The following is a 19066-nucleotide window of genomic DNA, read 5'->3' on the forward strand; positions in this document are numbered from 1 at the left end:
ATTGAAAAGTAACTTTATGCTGATTTTTGTGATTATTGTTTTACTGAAACATGATCTTTATAGTAAATTATACCTATGTACGCTTTCAAAAAGGTGAATTGTTTGTATTAACTCTTCAGTATATACATACTATCAGGTTTACAAACGTATGACAAAGTTAGGCATCCCTTTTCGACTTCCACATTTAAAAAATCATTTCAAATAGTATTTTCTGCACAAAACATGAAATAGTAAAGTAAGTTTTAACATGTTTTACAACTGATATGAAAAGAGTGGCTATTAAACTAAACTGCAGTCAATACAGTCTTCCCTTTTAAATAAAATAAAATGAAGACAAGAGCAAAGAGTCACCCATTCTTGTCCTTTGCTTATGCCAGACTTGAACACTGTTTTTCTTTTGTGTGTAGTTCTAATTGATGGTTACATTTCTGAAATAGCAGTGTCTTGTAATAACTTTTGAGAAATTTTAGTTTATTTATGACTTGTATTTATTCAATTTTTTTTGTTTTAGATTGTTCTCTGAGATTATATGGGTCATCCTGTAGCAGATTGGGTTTCAAAAATTCAGATATAAACATTGACATTCAATTTCCAGCCATTGTAAGTACAAAGTGAAATGTTAGAATTTTCACAGAGTGGTACAGAAATTCATTTTTTCCCCAAATGTGAGCTATATATGGATATATTTTAGATACTTGAAGACAGTTTAAGTGTGATGTTTTTTTCCTAAAACTGCATTGTTTTTAAAAGTATAATTTTTTTTCCTAAAATTGCTGTTTTTATGTTCTTCTGCATGCCTTCAATTTTAGAGCATTTCTTTTTATTCTACAGATCTTTCATACTTTCTTCAGACACTGGTCTTCTAACCATGTGAATCTGATCGGGTAATTTAGGTCTGTTAACTTGAAAGGATTAAATTATCTTGATAAGTCAACTTTCCAATGGCAGGAAAGGGTTTCAGATTTCAAATTGTGTATCTATATAAACATTTATGACCTGCAAGCCTTATTTGTTCCTGAGTTTCCTTATGTACACCCACCTTGTAAAAATAGTTACGCTTTTGAAGAACTACACCTAGCCTAGATTTCTGGTTTAAACGTGGTTCAAAAAGATGTTGATAAGTCAGAACTTTAAAACTGGAAGGCACTTTGGTAGATTATCCATTTACTTACTGGTGGTTCCTGCAGGCCAGTTTGCAAATGGTTTATGCCCATTTACTTGTGTTGCTACTTAAAAATAAAAATGATTCCTAGTCTCTTCCCCCAGATGTTCTGTTTCACAACTTCTCATTCCTTGCCATCCTTGACTGCTATAGCTACCTGGTCAGCTGACCAATAGATTTTACTGTTCTTTTAACCTTAAATTCTGCTTAATAATTTACCAGCATAGCAGTTATTTTGATTTCATGTCATTCATTCATTTAGCAAATATTCAGTGAGTTTGAGTATATGTCAAGCACCATACTAGGTTCTAGAGGACAAAACAGATACCATTCCTCCCTCCTGGAATTCATACTAGGGAAGGAGATAAGTAATTATGTATGTATAATTAATTATAATGAGAGCTATGCAGGGAAACAAGGTTCTGTGAGAGAAAATAAAAGAGTGTAGATATAGCTGTCCTGAAGGCCCCTTTGAAGGGATTACATTTAAACTGAACTCTAAAAGATGAAAATGGGTGGGGACAGTGAAAGGGTAAAAGAGTGTTTCAGCCTGAGGGCACATCATTTGCGAACAGTGATTTTGGCCTATTCAAGGCATGCTAAAGGGAAAATTGTAAGGGCTGTGGTGAAGGCACCTTGAGAAAGAATAGTTTAAGATTAGGATAGAGGAGTAGTCTGGGGCCCAACTACAGGAAGCCAGAATTTCATTTTGACCTAAGGGCATTAAGAAGCCAGACTGAGAGTTTTAAGGAGGGTCACAACTAGATCTAATGTATGATTTTAAGTGGTTTTGGTTCCTGTGTGGAGCAAAGATTAATAGAGAAAGGCAAGACTAAAGTGGAGACCCGGGTAAGCAATCTGTTGAAGTAGTCTCACAGAGTGAGAAGTAATATTGTTAACAGTTTGACAACCTCTAGCCACAACTTTGAGATTTGCTGAGAGGCTAATTACCTCGGGAATTAGTGAATCAGGAGTTAACTGCATAGTAGGTCTCTTTTTGCCCACACTCATCCTCTTTTTGCTCATCTCTCTGTGTCTGACTGATGTGTGCACACAGCACAATGATTAATTCCTTTACTCTGGTAGCAAGGTGCTTTCTAATTTGGAAAAGAATTTGGGTAATTTCAAACGACTGTGTATTATCTCAGTGAAGCAAAAGTACTTATGGATTATTTGATATATTCACTGATTTATTTCCTAGATGTCTCAGCCAGATGTTCTCTTACTTGTCCAAGAATGTTTAAAGAACAGTGGTAAGGCCAAATTCTTTCCACATTTTGCTCTTAAATTTTTCTTTTGTCTATAATTTGAATATCTTATTTCTCAAACTTTGAAAATAAGAAGTCATGTTTTTTGATTTACTTATATGGGTAATATCCAAACAAAAAACTAAAGGAAATGCCCATGAATTATTAGCAAGTTAATTAGAGTCTTGTTAGTTGTCCTACTATGCAGAATAATTATTTTGTAAGTAAAGCTTTTAGCTTGGTGATAATGTCATAATTTAGAAAGATTATATTAGCCCTAGGCTGAGAGTAAAAAGAATTAAAATATGTAAAATTTACTTTTGAGGGTAAAAAACTAAAGGATAATCTTTTTAATTCTATGGTTTAAATTAGTACTTTACAAATAATAAATAGTGTGGCCCAGCCCAGATGAATGAATCAACAAATAGTTGTTCCCAGTTAGGTTTATCAGTAGTCCAGAGTAATGTCCAACTGGGGCTTGATGGCTTATGTGCTTTCCATAGGCCTCATTCAATTGTCTCATCCCTTGAATTAGTCTTTCCCATCCTTTTAGTTTTGATTGAATGAAACATTTAAACATTTCTTCTTACTTCAGTCAGTATGTATTTTGACCCCATGTATTTTAGTAGCTTTTGCAGCAATTTTTTTTAATGTCCTATTCATATTTCTAATTATGTTACCCACGTAACATTTAAATGTTCTAATTCAATAATGTAGTCATTTCTAATCAGACATTAGTTTTTCAAAATAAGGATTTTAAATTAATGTGATTACTTGATTCTTGAATATAATACTTTTTTCCTTTTCAAGTCACTTTTATTTCATTATCATCTCTTGAGAACCTTATTTTGTAATGGTCTTTCAAAAGGTCAAACAGATAATTCACAACTGGTACTTGTACTTTATCTAGTTGTGCTTTTAAACAAAGGCTTAGTTAACTAACCTATCTGATATTCTTTTCTTTTTCCAGACTCTTTTATTGATGTTGACGCAGATTTCCACGCTAGGGTGCCAGTGGTGGTGTGCAGAGAAAAGCAAAGGTCTCTACTTCTTTAAGCTGTTTATTAAGTACCAACTTGCCAAAAGCACTTGTACTTTACTCCATCTTAATGTCCAGTTTCTAGAATTGTAAGCTCCTATGTGGTTAATTTCACAAGCTTCCTGTTAGCATTCTCCGTCTACTGTTGGTGTTTAACACAAGAGGAAAAAGTGTTTTATTTTTAAAAGAGTAAAATTACTTAAAAAGAAAAAATATAGGAAGGAAGCATTTTGACCCATTTCAGTAAAAAACACCTCTGTCAAATAGTTACTTGCTCTAATCACCTTTATTTGCCATCCTTTTTAGAAGCATTTTAAACAGTGCTGAGTAACAGTTCACCCGGCTCTCTCTCCATCTGGAAGCATTACCATTACCACTGTAAATGGGTAGTTTGTAGGCTGTAATGATTTGCCATTAGGCAGATTCCTCCAACTAGGGAAAACACACTTGCCCTTATAAAGATGAATTCATACTCCCATTTGAAAGATTTTACAGTATTCTCCTTACTTGCATTTTCCCCCCAAAATAATTTTAATATATGAAAACATGAAGTTTTTGTTCTTGAAAAATAAAGTTTACTTAGAAGACAGCTGCCCTATCTTTTTTAATACAATATTGAGATGACCCATAAAGGTTTAGTGAGTTAGAAGTATTTACTATCAGTGTAAATTAGTTGGTGGTGGTGTAAAAGACACCTGATACCTGTATAATACTTTCTCTTTTTCCTTCCCATTCTCACCCTCTACCCCCACCAGTGGTCTTCTTTGTAAAGTGAGTGCAGGAAATGAAAATGCTTGTCTGACAACAAATCATTTAACTGCCCTTGGAAAACTAGAATCAAAGCTGGTTCCTTTGGTGATTGCATTTAGGTACTGGGCAAAGGTAGGTTTGAGTTCTTTAAGTGAATGCACATTCTGTGTGTGCATAAGCAGTATGCTTTGATTTTTACATGGTTCATTTAATCTTAAATGTTTGGATGCATATTTATAGACATCAAGGGAGTTGGCATCTGAGTATTAGAACAGAAATTTTAATGTGTACAGAAAGGAAAACTCAGTTTCTATTTCACTATGACATATTGCTCAAAAGATCAAAATGCTTTATGATGCTTATTAAAAATCAGATTTGTGGGGGCTTCCCTGGTGGCACAGTGGTTGAGAGTCTGCCTGCAGATGCAGGGGACACGGGTTTGTGCCCCAGTCTTGGAAGATCCCACATGCTGCGGAGCGGCTGGGCCCGTGAGCCATGGCCGCTGGGCCTGCGCATCCAGAGCCTGTGCTCCGCAACGGGAGAGGCCACAACAGTGAGAGGCCCGCGTACCGCAAAAAAAAAAAAAAAAAATTAGATTTGTAAGTCAAATCCCAGAGTTATGGCCCAAGTGTTTACATTTTTTTTCTTTTCTTTGTAGTTCTGATCCCTCACCAAACAAAAGTAAAATTTTGATGCTTTAAAAAAATACCTCGAAAGCTATTTCCATATATTTGTCAGTGGAAGCAACCAGCTGGCATTTCAGTGATGTGTCCTAAATCTAACATTACTCTCATCAGCTGGAGGCAAATTCAAAAACACATAGTTTGAATAACAGCAGAAGAGAATTCTGTCAGTCCCTCTCCCGTTTCCCCCTTTCTAGTGGTAGAATGGCACAGCTATTACCCTCAGAAAAATGCAACTCTCCCAGAATCATATTTTTTTGTACAAGTCTATCTCAAACCATAATTCTTTCCATGTTAATTGTGTAGCAGGGATTTTTATGGATTTCTCAGCTGACATCCTTGGAAGCAAGTTCACTTTATTTCATGAACTTATAAGGTTGTCTGTGCTTGATCAGCTTCACTAGCTAAAACCCCCCCATCCCTTAGTCTCAGTTTGGGGCTGGATCTTGTTCACGTTGTCCTGCTCAATTAAGAGAGACAAAATTACGCTGCTTAAAGATTTTTGATGTAGGTTGTCAGGAAAACCTGATAAAAACATGTGTGTGGATTAAGGCGCATTATGGCCATCAGTGAAAAGTCAGTTTAGAGTGCAGGACTCCCACAAGTGGGTTAAGAAGTCATTTTCTGCAGATCAAGAAAATATACTCATCACAATATTCCTACCTTTGTACCATATGAATCAAATACACTGTAAATAAACCAGGTCTGTGCTGAGGAAAAGACAATGTCTAAAAGCATTTATAAATGAAGCTGCAGCTTCATAAGATGAATCTCATCAATAGTATGTGACCCACCAACTGTTTACTTTTTAACTAGTTTCCAGAAGTGATTCTCAGGCACAGGAAAGTTTGAAATGAAGCTTCTCATACCATTTCCAATAATATACCCAGAGACTCCCAAAAAATGAAAACCACTATCTGATCTTGCTTTACATTTCTACAATGTTTTAAATATGGTATCCTATTGAAATGCTCAAATAATCATGAGAGCATCTAACATTTCCCCAAAATGTAAGGTCTTATCATGATTATAAAATTGAGATTCTGTGTAGAGAAAAGCCAAAGCTTTACCGATTAAGACATGGCAGTAACAATACATAGTTCCTGTTGCTTGGGTCCAGGACCCAACAGGGACAGAGGATGTCCCACTCTTAACTGGGTGAATTGATAATCACAATGTGCTGTCTTTTGAAAGCAGCCTCCTACTTCATCACTAAGTAGGCCATGCTTTCTAAGTTGTTATTTCTGCTAGCGCTAATGAGTTTGCCTACATTCTCCCCTAATCACCTTTCTGACCAAAGCATGCATTTTCAAGGTAGTAGCTAAGGGTGAGGGGACCATTAAACTGAGCAAAGCCAATTGGCTTACAGTTGGAATTGAACCATCATTTTGACTCCATTAACAAGTTTTTGAACCAAGTGAATGGAGTTACCATGGATATCAAAAAAATAAAACAGTAAATATTATTTTTAGGGCCCTTCACAAATGAGTTTAGTTAAAATGAAAAATTTGAAATTGAAACTGTCACTCAAAACCACAATCTGTGGTTACCCCAAAAGTACAAGGAAGTATTTTGTCACTGTGGAGTTTTATTTGGAGGGGTAAATCATGTGACACACAGAAATGAAGTAACGGGTTTTAGACCAAATTGCGTAAATGACAAGTTTACAAAAGAATGTACTTTTTGACAAGTACAAAAGAATGCTTATCCTCTTTTTGACAAGTACAAAAGAATGCTTATCCTCTTTTCTCTCATTTGTAGCTTTGCAGTATAGATCGCCCTGAAGAAGGAGGTTTGCCACCTTATGTGTTTGCCCTGATGGCCATTTTCTTTCTTCAACAGAGGAAAGAACCCCTTCTGCCTGTTTATCTAGGATCATGGGTATAAAACTTTTTTGCTTATGTATCTGATACTGATTTTATTACAGGGCCACAATCCCTTGTGTATAATTTCAGAGTGTAAAAACCTAACCAGAACTGACATGAATTTATTTATCCTACTATTGTGAATATTCATACCTTTCACTGCTGAAATATTAATGTATTTGACTCAGGATGCTGCCCTGTACTCTGCTTAGGGACACTGTTACTTTTCTAAACTGAAAAATCTCTTGACTTACGGAACACATGGTCTTGAGGTTTTCAGACAAGAGAATGTGAATATATTATCATTTGGTACACACTTTCTTTGGGTACAGTTTTATAATTTGATACTTCAATTTATATATCACCTCCAGAGAGACTGTAGGAAGCTTTTGGTTCGCTATCACTTACTTTCTATTACTAGTCTTTTGATTCTCTTTATGCCCCGTTCCCTGTGAAACAAAAGAAAATATAAGTGCTGAAATTGCTACCTATAGCACAAGATGCAGAACGTAGCAGTCAGTCACCTCTTGAATAATATTTTGCTATAATCTTTAAGATGAATTAGACTTCAGTGATGTGACTGTTCTTTCTTTCTGGATAAATTAAAGTTGAGCTGGTTTATTCAAATAGTAAGATTTAAGAAGAAGCCACCTCAAAGTCAAAATGAGGTTATTCTCATTCTCTTCGAAACCTCACTGTTAATCCCTAGGTGTTTATCTTGATAAAAATCTTACGTGTACACTTACTTTATAAAAAGGGTCACTGGGTGAGAGCTTACTTTGGTACATCAGTATTTTAACTAGTCTTCTTACCATATGCAGAATTCTTGTCATTTAAGGAGGAGATGTTCTAGAGCAGTAGCCCTTAATTATGGGTCTATAAAAAAAATAAGATTTTAAGGAATTTTTTTCTTTATACTTAATAAGTTGAGAATTAAGCAGGGACCTTTGTCTGCCAGGCCCTGAGAATAAAGACTAAAGCAGAATAAGTCCTATATAAACTCTGTCTTGGCATTAGGGATTGCAGTCTGCTGTGCTGTGACCCAGTTGCCTAAAGGGAGCTCTCTTTGTGCTTGTGGTACTGAAATGAAAAAATTCAGGGTATCCTTGCTAGTCTGCTCTCCTGGTAGAAAAAAGGGTGAGAGAACAAAGTCAACTCTTAGTTGATAAATAACCCTTTTCATCAGACCCAAATAGGATTCTGTGAAAGTCTTTGAAGTTTTCTTTTCACTTTGATCCAAGAGAAACAGGAGTTTAAGATGGAACCAAACCAGTTGGACTCCTATGCCAAACAAAAAGCCTTAGAAGAGGTTGATGCATTGCCATGCTCACTAATGTCTTAGTGAAATCTGCCTTTTCTTGTGTCCTCATCATCTCTAAAGTAGGCATCGGTCACTGATGTGAGGATGCAGTAAAAAAAAAACAAGTGCTTCTATTCTGCTGCTGGGATTCTCCTCAGGATTTGCTTAAGAGAAGCATGAATACCCTTTCCTGTGGCCAGTGTATTATTTCCTCGGGAGTAGTACTGGAAGTCCTCTACGGTGACACAGAATTTGGTTTTGACTATACCATTTATTTATTTAAGATTTTTTTTTCTTCTCTACTCTTATTTATTTATTTACTTTTTAACATCTTTATTGGGGTATAATTGCTTTACAATGGTGTGTTAGTTTCTGCTTTATAACAAAGTGAATCAGTTATACATATACATATGTTCCCATATCTCTTCCCTCTTGTGTCTCCCTGCCTCCCACCCTCCCTATTCCACCCCTCCAGGTGGTCACAAAGCACCGAGCTGATATCCCTGTGCTATGCGGCTGCTTCCCACTAGCTATCTACCTTACGTTTGGTAGTGTATATACGTCCATGCCTCTCTCTCGCTTTGTCACAGCTCACCCTTCCCCCTCCCCATATCCTCAAGTCCGTTCTCCAGTAGGTCTGTGTCTTTATTCCTGTCTTACCTCTAGGTTCTTCATGACATTTTTTTTTCTTAAATTCCATATATATGTGTTAGCATACAGTATTTGTCTTTCTCTTTCTGACTTACTTCACTCTGTATGACAGACTCTGGGTCTATCCACCTCATTACAAATAGCTCAATTTCGTTTCTTTTTATGGCTGAGTAATATTCCATTGTATATATGTGCCACATCTTCTTTATACATTCATCCGATGATGGGCACTTAGGTTGTCTCCATCTCCGGGCTATCGTAAATAGAGCTGCAATGAACATTTTGGTACGTGACTCTTTTTGAATTATGGTTTTCTCAGGGTATATGCCCAGTAGTGGGATTGCTGGGTCATATGGTAGTTCTATTTGTAGTTTTTTCAGGAACCTCCGTACTGTTCTCCATAGTGGCTGTACCAATTCACATTCCCACCAACAGTGCAGGAGTGTTCCCTTTTCTCCACACCCTCTCCAGCATTTATTGTTTCTAGATTTTTTGATGATGGCCATTCGGACTGGTGTGAGATGATATCTCATTATAGTTTTGATTTGCATTTCTCTAATGATTAATGATGTTGAGCATTCTTTCATGTGTTTGTTGGCAGTCTGTATATCTTCTTTGGAGAAGTGTCTATTTAGGTCTTCTGTCCATTTTTGGATTGGGTTGTTTGTGTTTTTGTTATTGAGCTGCATGAGCTGCTTGTAAATTTTGGAAATTAATCCTTTGTCAGTTGCTTCATTTGCAAATATTTTCTCCCATTCTGAGGGTTGTCTTTTGGTCTTGTTTATGGTTTCCTTTGCTGTGCAAAAGCTTTGAAGTTTCATTAGGTCCCATTTGTTTATTTTTGTTTTTATTTCCATTTCTCTAGGAGGTGGGTCAAAAAGGATCTTGCTGTGATTTATGTCATAGAGTGTTCTGCCTATGTTTTCCTCTAAGAGTTTGATAGTTTCTGGCCTTGCATTTAGGTCTTTAATCCATTTTGAGCTTATTTTTGTGTATGGTGTTAGGGAGTGATCTAATCTCATACTTTTACATGTACCTGTACAGTCTTCCCAGCACCACTTATTGAAGAGGCTGTCCTTTCTCCACTGTACATTCCTGCCTCCTTTATCAAAGGTAAGGTGACCATATGTGCGTGGGTTTATCTCTGGGCTTTCTATCTTGTTCCATTGATCTATCTTTCTGTTTTTGTGCCAGTACCATACTGTCTTGATTACTGTAGCTTTGTAGTATAGTCTGAAGTCAGGGAGCCTGATTCCTCCAGCTCCGTTTTTCGTTCTCAAGATTACTTTGGCTATTCGGGGTCTTTTGTGTTTCCATACAAATTGTGAAATTTTTTGTTCTAGTTCTGTGAAAAATGCCAGTGGTAGTTTGATAGGGATTGCGTTGAATCTGTAGATTGCTTTGGGTAGTAGAGTCATTTTCACAATGTTGATTCTTCCAATCCAAGAACATGGTATATCTCTCCATCTATTTATATCATCATTAATTTCTTTCATCAGTGTCTTATAATTTTCTGCATACAAGTCTTTTGTCTCCTTAGGTAGGTTTATTCCTAGATATTTTATTCTTTTTGTTGCAGTAGTAAATGGGAGTGTTTTCTTGATTTCACTTTCAGATTTTTCATCATTAGTGTATAGGAATGCAAGAGATTTCTGTGCATTAATTTTGTATCCTGCAACTTTACCAAATTCATTGATTAGCTCTAGTAGTTTTCTGGTAGCATCTTTAGGATTCTCTGTATAGTATCATGTCATCTGCAAACAGTGACAGCTTTACTTCTTCTTTTCCGATTTGGATTCCTTTTATTTCCTTTTCTTCTCTGATTGCTGTGGCGAAAACTTCCAAAACTGCATTGAATAAGAGTGGTGAGAGTAGGCAACCTTGTCTTGTTCCTGATCTTAGTGGAAATGATTTCTGTCTTTCACCATTGAGGATGATGTTGGCTGTTGGTTTGTCATATATGGCCTTTATTATGTTGAGGAAAGTTCCCTCTATGCCTACTTTCTGCAGGGTTTTTATCACAAATGGGTGTTGAATTTTGTCAAAAGCTTTCTCTGCATCTATTGAGATGATCATATGGTTTTTCTCCTTCAGTTTGTTAATATGGTTTATCACATTGATTGATTTGCGTATATTGAAGAATCCTTGCATTCCTGGAATAAGCCCCACTTGATCATGGTGTATGATCCTTTTAATGTGCTGTTGGATTCTGTTTGCTAGTATTTTGTTGAAGATTTTTGCATCTATGTTCATCAGTGATATTGGCCTGTAGTTTTCTTTCTTTGTGACATCCTTGTCTGGTTTTGGTATCAAGGTGATGGTGGCCTCGTACAATGAATTTGGGAGTGTTCCTCCTTCTGCTATATTTTGGAATGGTTTGAGAAGGATAGGTGTTAGCTCTTCTCTAAATGTTTGATAGAATTCGCCTGTGAAGCCATCTGGTCCTGGGCTTTTCTTTGTTGGAAGATTTTTAATCACAATTTCAATTTCAGTGCTTGTGATTGGTCTGTTCATATTTTCTATTTCTTCCTGATTCAGTCTTGGCAGGTTGTGCATTTCTAAGAATTTGTCCATTTCTTCCAGGTTGTCCATTTTATTGGCATAAAGTTACTTGTAGTAATCTCATGTTCTTTTGTATTTCTGCAGTGTCAGTTATTACTTCTCCTTTTTCGTTTCTAATTCTATTGATTTGAGTCTTCTCCCTTTTTTTCTTGATGAGTCTGGCTAATGGTTTATCTACTTTATCTTCTCAAAGAATCAGCTTTTAGTTTTATTCATCTTTGCTATTGTTTCCTTCATTTCTTTTTCATTTATTTCTGATCTGATTTTTATGATTTCTTTCCTTCTGCTAACTTTGGGGTTTTTTTGTTCTTCTTTCTCTAATTGCTTCAGGTGAAAGGTTGGGTTGTTTATTTCAGATGGTTCCTCTTTCTTAAGGTGGGCTTGTATTGCTATAAACTTCCCTCTTAGAACTGCTTTTGCTGCATCCCATAGGTTTTGGGTCGTCGTGTCTCCATTGTCATTTGTTTCTAGTTATTTTTTTATTTCCTCTTTGATTTCTTCAGTGATCACTTCGTTATTAAGTAGTGTATTGTTTAGCCTCCATGTGTTTGTATTTTTTATGGATCTTTTCCTATAATTGATATCTGTCTCATGGCGTTGTGGTCGGAAAAGATACTTGATACAATTTCAATTTTCTAAAATTTACCAAGGCTTGATTTGTGACCCAAGATATGATCTATCCTGGAGAATGTTCCATGAGCACTTGAGAAAAACGTGTATTCTGTTGTTTTTGGACGGAGTGTCCTATAAATATCAATTAAGTCCATGTTGTTTAATGTATCATTTAAAGCTTGTGTTTCCTTATTTATTTTCATTTTGGATGATCTGTCCATTGGTGAAAGTGGGGTGTTAAAGTCCCCTACTATGAATGTGTTACTGTCGATTTCCCCTTTTATGGTTGTTAGTATTTGCTTTATGTATTGAGGTGCTCCTATGTTGGGTGCATAAATATTTACAATTGTTATATCTTCTTCTTGGATCGATCCCTTGATCACTATGTAGTGTCCTTCTTTGTCTCTTCTAATAGTCTTTATTTTAAAGTCTATTTTGTCTGATATGAAAATTGCTACTTCAGCTTTCTTTTGGTTTCCGTTTGCATGGAATATCTTTTTCCATCCCCTTACTTTCAGTCTGTATGTGTCTCTAGGTCTGAAGTGGGTCTCTTGTAGACAGCGTATATATGGGTCTTGTTTTTGTATCCATTCAGCCAATCTGTGTCTTTTGGTGGGAGCATTTAGTCCATTTACATTTAAGGTAATTATCAATATGTATGTTCCTATTCCCATTTTCTAAATTGTTTTGGGTTCACTATTGTAAGTCTTTTCCTTCTCTTGTGTTTCTTGCCTAGAGAAGTTCCTGTAGCGGTTGTTGTAGAGCTGTTTTGGTGGTGCTGAACTCTCTCAGCTTTTGCTTGTCTGTAAAGGTTTTCATTTCTCCATCATATCTGAATGAGATCCTTGCTGGGTAGAGTAATCTTGGTTGCAGGTTTTTCTCCTTCATCACTTTCAGTATGTCCTGCCACTCCCTTCTGGCTTGCAGAGTTTCTGCTGAGAGATCAGCTGTTAACCTTATGGGGATTCCCTTGTGTGTTATTTGTTGTTTTTTCCTTGCTGCTTTTAATATGCTTTCTTTGTATTTAATTTCTGACATTTTGATTAATATATGTCTTGGCGTATTTCTCCTTGGATTTATCATTTATGGGATTCTCTGTCCTTCCTGGACTTGATTAACTATTTCCTTTCCCATATTAGGGAAGTTTTCAACTATAATCTCTTCAAATATTTTCTCAGTCCCTTTCTTTTTCTCTTCTTCTTCTGGAACCCCTATAATTCGAATGTTGTTGTGTTTAATGTTTTCCCAGAGGTCTCTGAGACTGTCCTTAGTTGTTTTCATTCTTTTTTCTTTATTCTGCTCTGCAGTAGTTATTTCCACTATTTTATCTTCCAGGTCACTTATCCGTTCTTCTGCCTCAGTTATTCTGCTATTGATCCCTTCTAGAGTATTTTTCATTTCATTTATTGTGTTGTTCATCATTGTTTGTTTTATCTTTAGTTCTTCTAGGTCCTTGTTAAATGTTTCTTGCATTTTGTCTATTCTATTTCCAAGATTTTGGATCATCTTTACTGTCATTATTCTGAATTCTTTTTCAGGTAGACTGCCTATTTCTTCTTCATTTGTTAGGTCTGGTGCGTTTTTATCTTGCTCCTTCATCTGCTGTGTGTTTTTCTGTCTTCTCATTTTGCTTATCTTACTGTTTGGGGTCTCCTTTTTGCAGGCTGCAGGTTAGTAGTTCCCGTTGTTTTTGATGTCTATCCCCAGTGGCTAAGGTTGGTTCAGTGGGTTGTGTAGTGTAGGCTTCCTGGTAGAGGGGACTAGTGCCTGTGTTCTGGTGGATGAGGCTGGATCTTGTCTCTCTGGTGGGCAAGTCCACGTCTGGTGGTGTGTTTTGGGGTGTCTGTCGACTTATTATGAATTTAGGCAGCCTCTCTGCTAATGGGTGGGGTTGTGTTCCTGTTTTGCTAGTTGTTTGGCATAGGGTGTCCAGCACTGTAGCTTGCTGGTCGTTGAGTGAAGCTGGGAGCTGGTGTTGAGATGGAGATCTCTGGGAGATTTTTGCCGTTTGATATTATGTGGAGCTGGGAGGTCTCTTGTTGACCAGTGTCCTGAAGTTGGCTCTCCCTCCTCAGAGGCACAGCACTGACTCCTGGCTGCAGCACCAAGAGCCTTTCATCCACACAGCTCAGAATAAAAGGGAGAAAAAGTAGAGAGAAAGAATTAGTAGAAGTAGGAAGAAAGAAAGAGAGAAAGAAAGAAAGGAGAGAAGGAAGGAGGAAGGAAAGAAGAAAAGGAAAGAAGGAAAGAAAGAAAGGAGGGAGGGAGGGAGGGAGGGTGGGAGGAAGGAAGGAGGGAAGGAAGGAAAAAAGAAAGAAGATAAAGTAAAATATAATAAAGTTATTAAATTAAAAAATTATTATTAAGAAAAAAAATTTTTAAAGCAACAACAAAAATAAACGGACGGATAGAACCCTAGGACAAATGGTGGAAGCAAAGCTATACAGGCAAAATCTCACACAGAAGCATACACATACACACTCACAAAGAGGAAAAGGGGAAAAAATCATAAATCTTGCTCTCCAAGTCCACCTCCTCAATTTGGGATGATTCGTTGTCTATTCATGCATTCCACAGATGCAGGGTACATCAAGTTGATTGTGGAGCTTTAATCCGCTGCTTCTGAGGCTGCTGGGAGAGATTTCCCTTTCTCTTCTTTGTTCTCACAGCTCCCAGGGGCTCAGCTTTGGGTTTGGCCCCGCCTCTGTGTGTAGGTCGCCGGAGGGCGTCTGGTCTTTGCTCAGACAGGACGGGGTTAAAGGAGCCGCTGATTTGGGGGCTCTGGCTCACTGGGTCCGGGGGGAGGGAGGGGCGCGGAGTGCGAGGCGAGCCTGCGGCGGCAGAGGCCAGCATGACATTGCACCAGCCTGAGGTACGCCGTGCGTTCTCCCAGGGAAGTTGTCCCTGGATCCAGGGAACCTGGCAGTGGCGGGCTGCACAGGCTCCCCGGAAGGGCGGTGTGGATAGTGACCTGTGCTCGCACACAGGCCCCTTGGTGGCGGCAGCAGCAGCCTTAGCGTCTCCCACCAGTCTCTGGGGTTCGCGCCTTTAGCCGCGGCTCGTGCCCGTCTCTGGAGCTCCTTTAAGCAGCGCTCTTAATCCCATCTCCTCGCGCACCAGGAAACAAAGAGGGAAGAAAAAGTCTCTTGCCTCTTCGCAGCTCCAGACTTTTTCCCGGACTCCCTCCCGGCAAGCCGTGGTGCACTAACCCCTTCAGGCTGTGTTCCCGCAGCCAACCCCAGTCCTCTCCCTGGGCTCTGACCGAAGCCCGAGCCTCCGCCCGCAGCCCCGCCTGCCCCGGAGGGTGAGCAGACAAGCCTCTCGGGCTGGTGAGTGCCGGTCGGCCCTGATCCTCTGTGCGGGAATCTCTCCGCTTTGCCCTCTGCACTCCTGTTGCTGTGCTCTCCTCCGCGGCTCCGAAGCTTCCCCCTCCACCACCCGCAGTCTCCGCCCGCGAAGGGGCTTCCTAGTGTGTGGAAACCTTTCCTCCCTCACAGCTCCCTCCCACTGGTGCAGGTCCCGTCCCTATCCTTTTGTCTCTGTTTTTTCTTTTTTCTTTTGCCCTACCCAGTTACGTGGGGGGTTTCTTGCCTTTTGGGAGGTCTGAGGTCTTCTGCCAGTGTTCAGTAGGTGTTCTGTAGGAGTTGTTCCACGTGTAGATGTATTTCTGGTGTATCTGTGCGGAGGCAGGTGATCTCCGCGTCTTACTCTTCCGCCATCTTCCCCTCCCGCCTATTCAAGATTTAATAACAAAAACAAGTATGTGGTGGCCAAACAAGTATGTGGTGTGTCAAATACGGCAAACTCTGCTGCCTGAACCAAAGTGATCTGTAGCTTTCAGCATTTAAAACTAGTCAGGTATCAGTGTGCTGGCTTCTGCTAGGGTCTTCTAGTCAAAAATGTGAAGCAAGTGAGAGAAAAGAAATTCAGTGCCTTGTTCATGCCAGATATTTTATATCACTCTCTCTGCAGAAAATCTATTGAGAACCTCAAAATTACGTGCATGAAAGTATCTAAACTGTTAACTCCTTCAAAATTTTTAAAGCACTCTGCATGTTAGTCATTGTACTAGGCCCTGAAGGTAATACACAAATGAATAAGACTAAATTCTCTGTCAAGAAGTTTAGAGTATTGTATCTCTGTGCTCAGATCTGTGTTTTCGAAAATCTTTCAGCCATTCTCTCCCAACCTACTCAGATTTCTTCCATGTTGGAGATTATCTCTCTGACCTTTTACTCCCAATTAAAATTCCCATTTATTATCATTAGATATTGATATGTGAGTTGTGAATGATGAATAGGCTTAACCCTGTGTTCTTAGCATATTTTATCCCCTGCAACAATATTTTACTAGTCTCCTAGTGGATATTATTTGGAATCTTCCTTATTTTAGATTATGTAAATGTAACCCTTAGGAAATAGTTATTTACACTTTAAGTATGCCAGATAATATAGTAGAAAGAAGAGTAGTGTTAAAGTTTGGCAGCCCTGAGATTCACCCAGGATTTGCCACTTAAATCCTTGTGACCTTGAACAAGTTATTTAATCTCTGAGCCTTGGTGAAAGACTCATCTGCAAATTTGTGAAATGAGATCAGGAATGTAGAGTTCCTGGAACTCTACAGGTAGGAGAACAGATGTAGTCCTTTCCCCCTTCAATAGAAAGGCAAGTTCCACTTACGGTATGTAGGTGTGAACTCCTAAAACTAGTGATCCTTCTGGAAATAACAGCTATAAATTCTCAACAAAATACATAAAACAACAACGTGAAGGCTCTGGAGACTGAACAAATGCAAACAGACTTTGGAGAGAAGTCAAAACCTGTAGCAAGTGACCAACACAGAGTGAGTTTCTGTTTTTCAGTGGCTTTACCCCTGAAGGCAACCCTGGTAGAAAAACCAGTACTCTTTCTGGCCAGAGGAACTAAGGCCACCAGATAATAAGGGGAAGAAAAACCAGAAAGGGAAGATATAGAGAAGTGGAACCTTTAATTCTGTGTGGGAACTCAGTACATCACTGACTGACTTCTGAACCAGTCCAGTGTGCCATATAAGGAGATTGGAAGTCAATACTCTATCCTCACAAAAAGAAAAAAACTGAACATGCTGAAAATCAACAACTCTTTTTAGAGCCATTAGAGAATTGAGGTCATGAGGAAAACCACTGCCCCCAAAATTGGAGAGACAGGCAAATATATAAGTTGTCAGAGCATAAGCCCAGAATCCTGCCCATGGAATGGCCACCAGGGAAGGAAAACATGGACTCTGATTCTGGAGGCTCAGTTTGGATAAGCTTGAAAGTGAAAAACAATAAGGGGGCCAGTCTTAGGGGGTTGATTTCATGAGTTTTATCTGCAAAAATGCCCACCAGGTTCTCAGGGTAAAGATCTAAGAAAAATCCCCTTTGAGGGAAAAGCTAGCCATTTTGAAATTGCCTGGAGCATTCTGCTGTTAGAAACAAAAACCTGCCCTCAAGGGAAACTGTTTTACCAGAGCCTGACCACCTTGTTTTATCAGGGCCTAACTGACCTGGGTAAAGGAAAAATACCAACTCCAATCCTCTGTAGTTTCCTGTCTCACCTCAGGTGGGCAGGACTGAGAAGCACTTTGTGAAGGTCACAGCCCAGGACCACAGTCTCACTAAAAGACTGAGATCTGAACATAGGACTATAGAATGCTTCCCCTTCCCTCACACCTTACTACAGCATCATTAGGCCTCTGGTGTAATAATGGGATTACAACAGACAGACCTCATATAAGAAGAAATCTCTTGGGAAACCCAAAAGCAATACAGGAGACAAAAACAAAGATACCAGCATAAGTTATAGCCCCTTGACATGTACAGCTACAACAAACAGTACATAGCCTGACTCCTAGCCAGGTAAAAGAAAACCTCACACCCCAGGCCTATACTTTACCCAGCTTTCCACAAAAAAATAACAAGGTATACTAAAAGGCAAATAACATAGTATGAAGAAACAGAGCAAACACTGGAATTATCAGACCAGGAGTTTAAAAAACAAGAATATGCTAAGGGCTCTAAAGGAAAAAAATGGTCAACATGCAAAAACAGATAGGTAATATAAGCTGAGAGATGAAAACTCGAGGAAAGAATCAAACGGAAATACTAAAAATCAAAACTAACAAAAATGAAGAATGCCTTTGATGGGTTCATCAGGAAACTGGACAAAGCTGTGGAAAAAATCAGTGAGCTTTATTCAATGGAAACTTCTCAAACTGAAAAGCAAAAAGGAACAAAAGAATGAAAAATAAATGGAACAGAATAGCTAAGAACTGTAGGACAATTACTAAGGGTTGTAATGTATGTATAATGGGAATACCTGGAAAAGAAGAAAGAGAAACAGAAGAAACAGTTGAAGTAATAATGACTGAGAATTTTTAAAATAAATGACAGACTTATAAACCATACATGTGAAGCAGACTGAAAACAGTTAAGAGCCAAGGCTTACTAAACTGAGCTGAGGTCGGAGCTGCTGTCTACCAGAGAGGTGACAATCTGCATTTTGTCTAAGCAGTTAATTACCTATAAAGCAAAAGTAACTACATGTATTGGAGTAACATAAAGAATCCAGAATTTTCACAATACATTATAGTATCACAATATCCAGAACGCAATCCAAAAATACTCAGCAATACAAAGAGCCAAGAAAATGGGACACACTCTCAAGGGAAAAGAAATCAACAGATGCCAAGCCCAAGATAAGATACCAAAGACTTTAAAAGCAGTTATTATAACTGCTCCATGAGACAAAGGAAATACACTTGCAGTAATTTGAAGAGATAGAGAATATCAGCCAGAGAATTAGGAAGTGTAAAGAGAAGCAAATGGAAATTTTAGAAGTGAAAGATACATTATTTTAAATTAAAAAAATTTACTGGATGGGCATCATAGCAGAGTGGAGGTGACATAGGAAAGAGTCAATAGATATGAAAATAGATAAGTAGAAACTAATCTAAAGAAGAAAAAGAAAAAAAGTTTAAAAATAAATAAATAAACCTCAGGGACTTGTGGAACAATTTCAGAAAAATCTAACCTATGGGTAGTTTGAGCCCCAGAAGGAGAGGAGCAAGAGAAGGAGATAGAAAAAAATAAAGTTTCACAAATTTGATAAAAAGACAAACTTACAGTCTCAATAAGCCAAGTAAACCTCAAGTAAGATAAATTCAAAGAGAAGCA

At 38.2% G+C, this 19066-nt stretch overlaps 1 protein-coding gene across 17 annotated transcripts in view; it reads left to right on the forward strand.

Annotated features, from left to right (window-relative positions):
- TUT7 (terminal uridylyl transferase 7) overlaps positions 1-19066 on the forward strand; it is a 70618-nt gene that overhangs the window by 8550 nt on the left and 43002 nt on the right. For 16 of the 17 annotated variants that reach the window (XR_016393527.1, XM_089913038.1, XM_089913039.1 and 13 more), the window contains exons 6-10: positions 512-600; positions 2364-2415; positions 3380-3449; positions 4204-4330; positions 6643-6762. Coding sequence is in view for 16 of the 17 variants with exons in the window: in XM_089913038.1 (XP_089769164.1) it covers positions 512-600; positions 2364-2415; positions 3380-3449; positions 4204-4330; positions 6643-6762 (458 nt within the window). In the remaining variant the exon portion in view is untranslated. The other variant, XM_089913050.1, reaches the window with a different exon arrangement.

Source organism: Delphinapterus leucas, chromosome 6 (assembly GCF_059928025.1).
Source record: "Delphinapterus leucas isolate spDelLeu-1000000601 "Yukka" chromosome 6, BTC_Dleu_Yukka2, whole genome shotgun sequence".
NCBI classification, from domain to species: domain Eukaryota; kingdom Metazoa; phylum Chordata; class Mammalia; order Artiodactyla; family Monodontidae; genus Delphinapterus; species Delphinapterus leucas.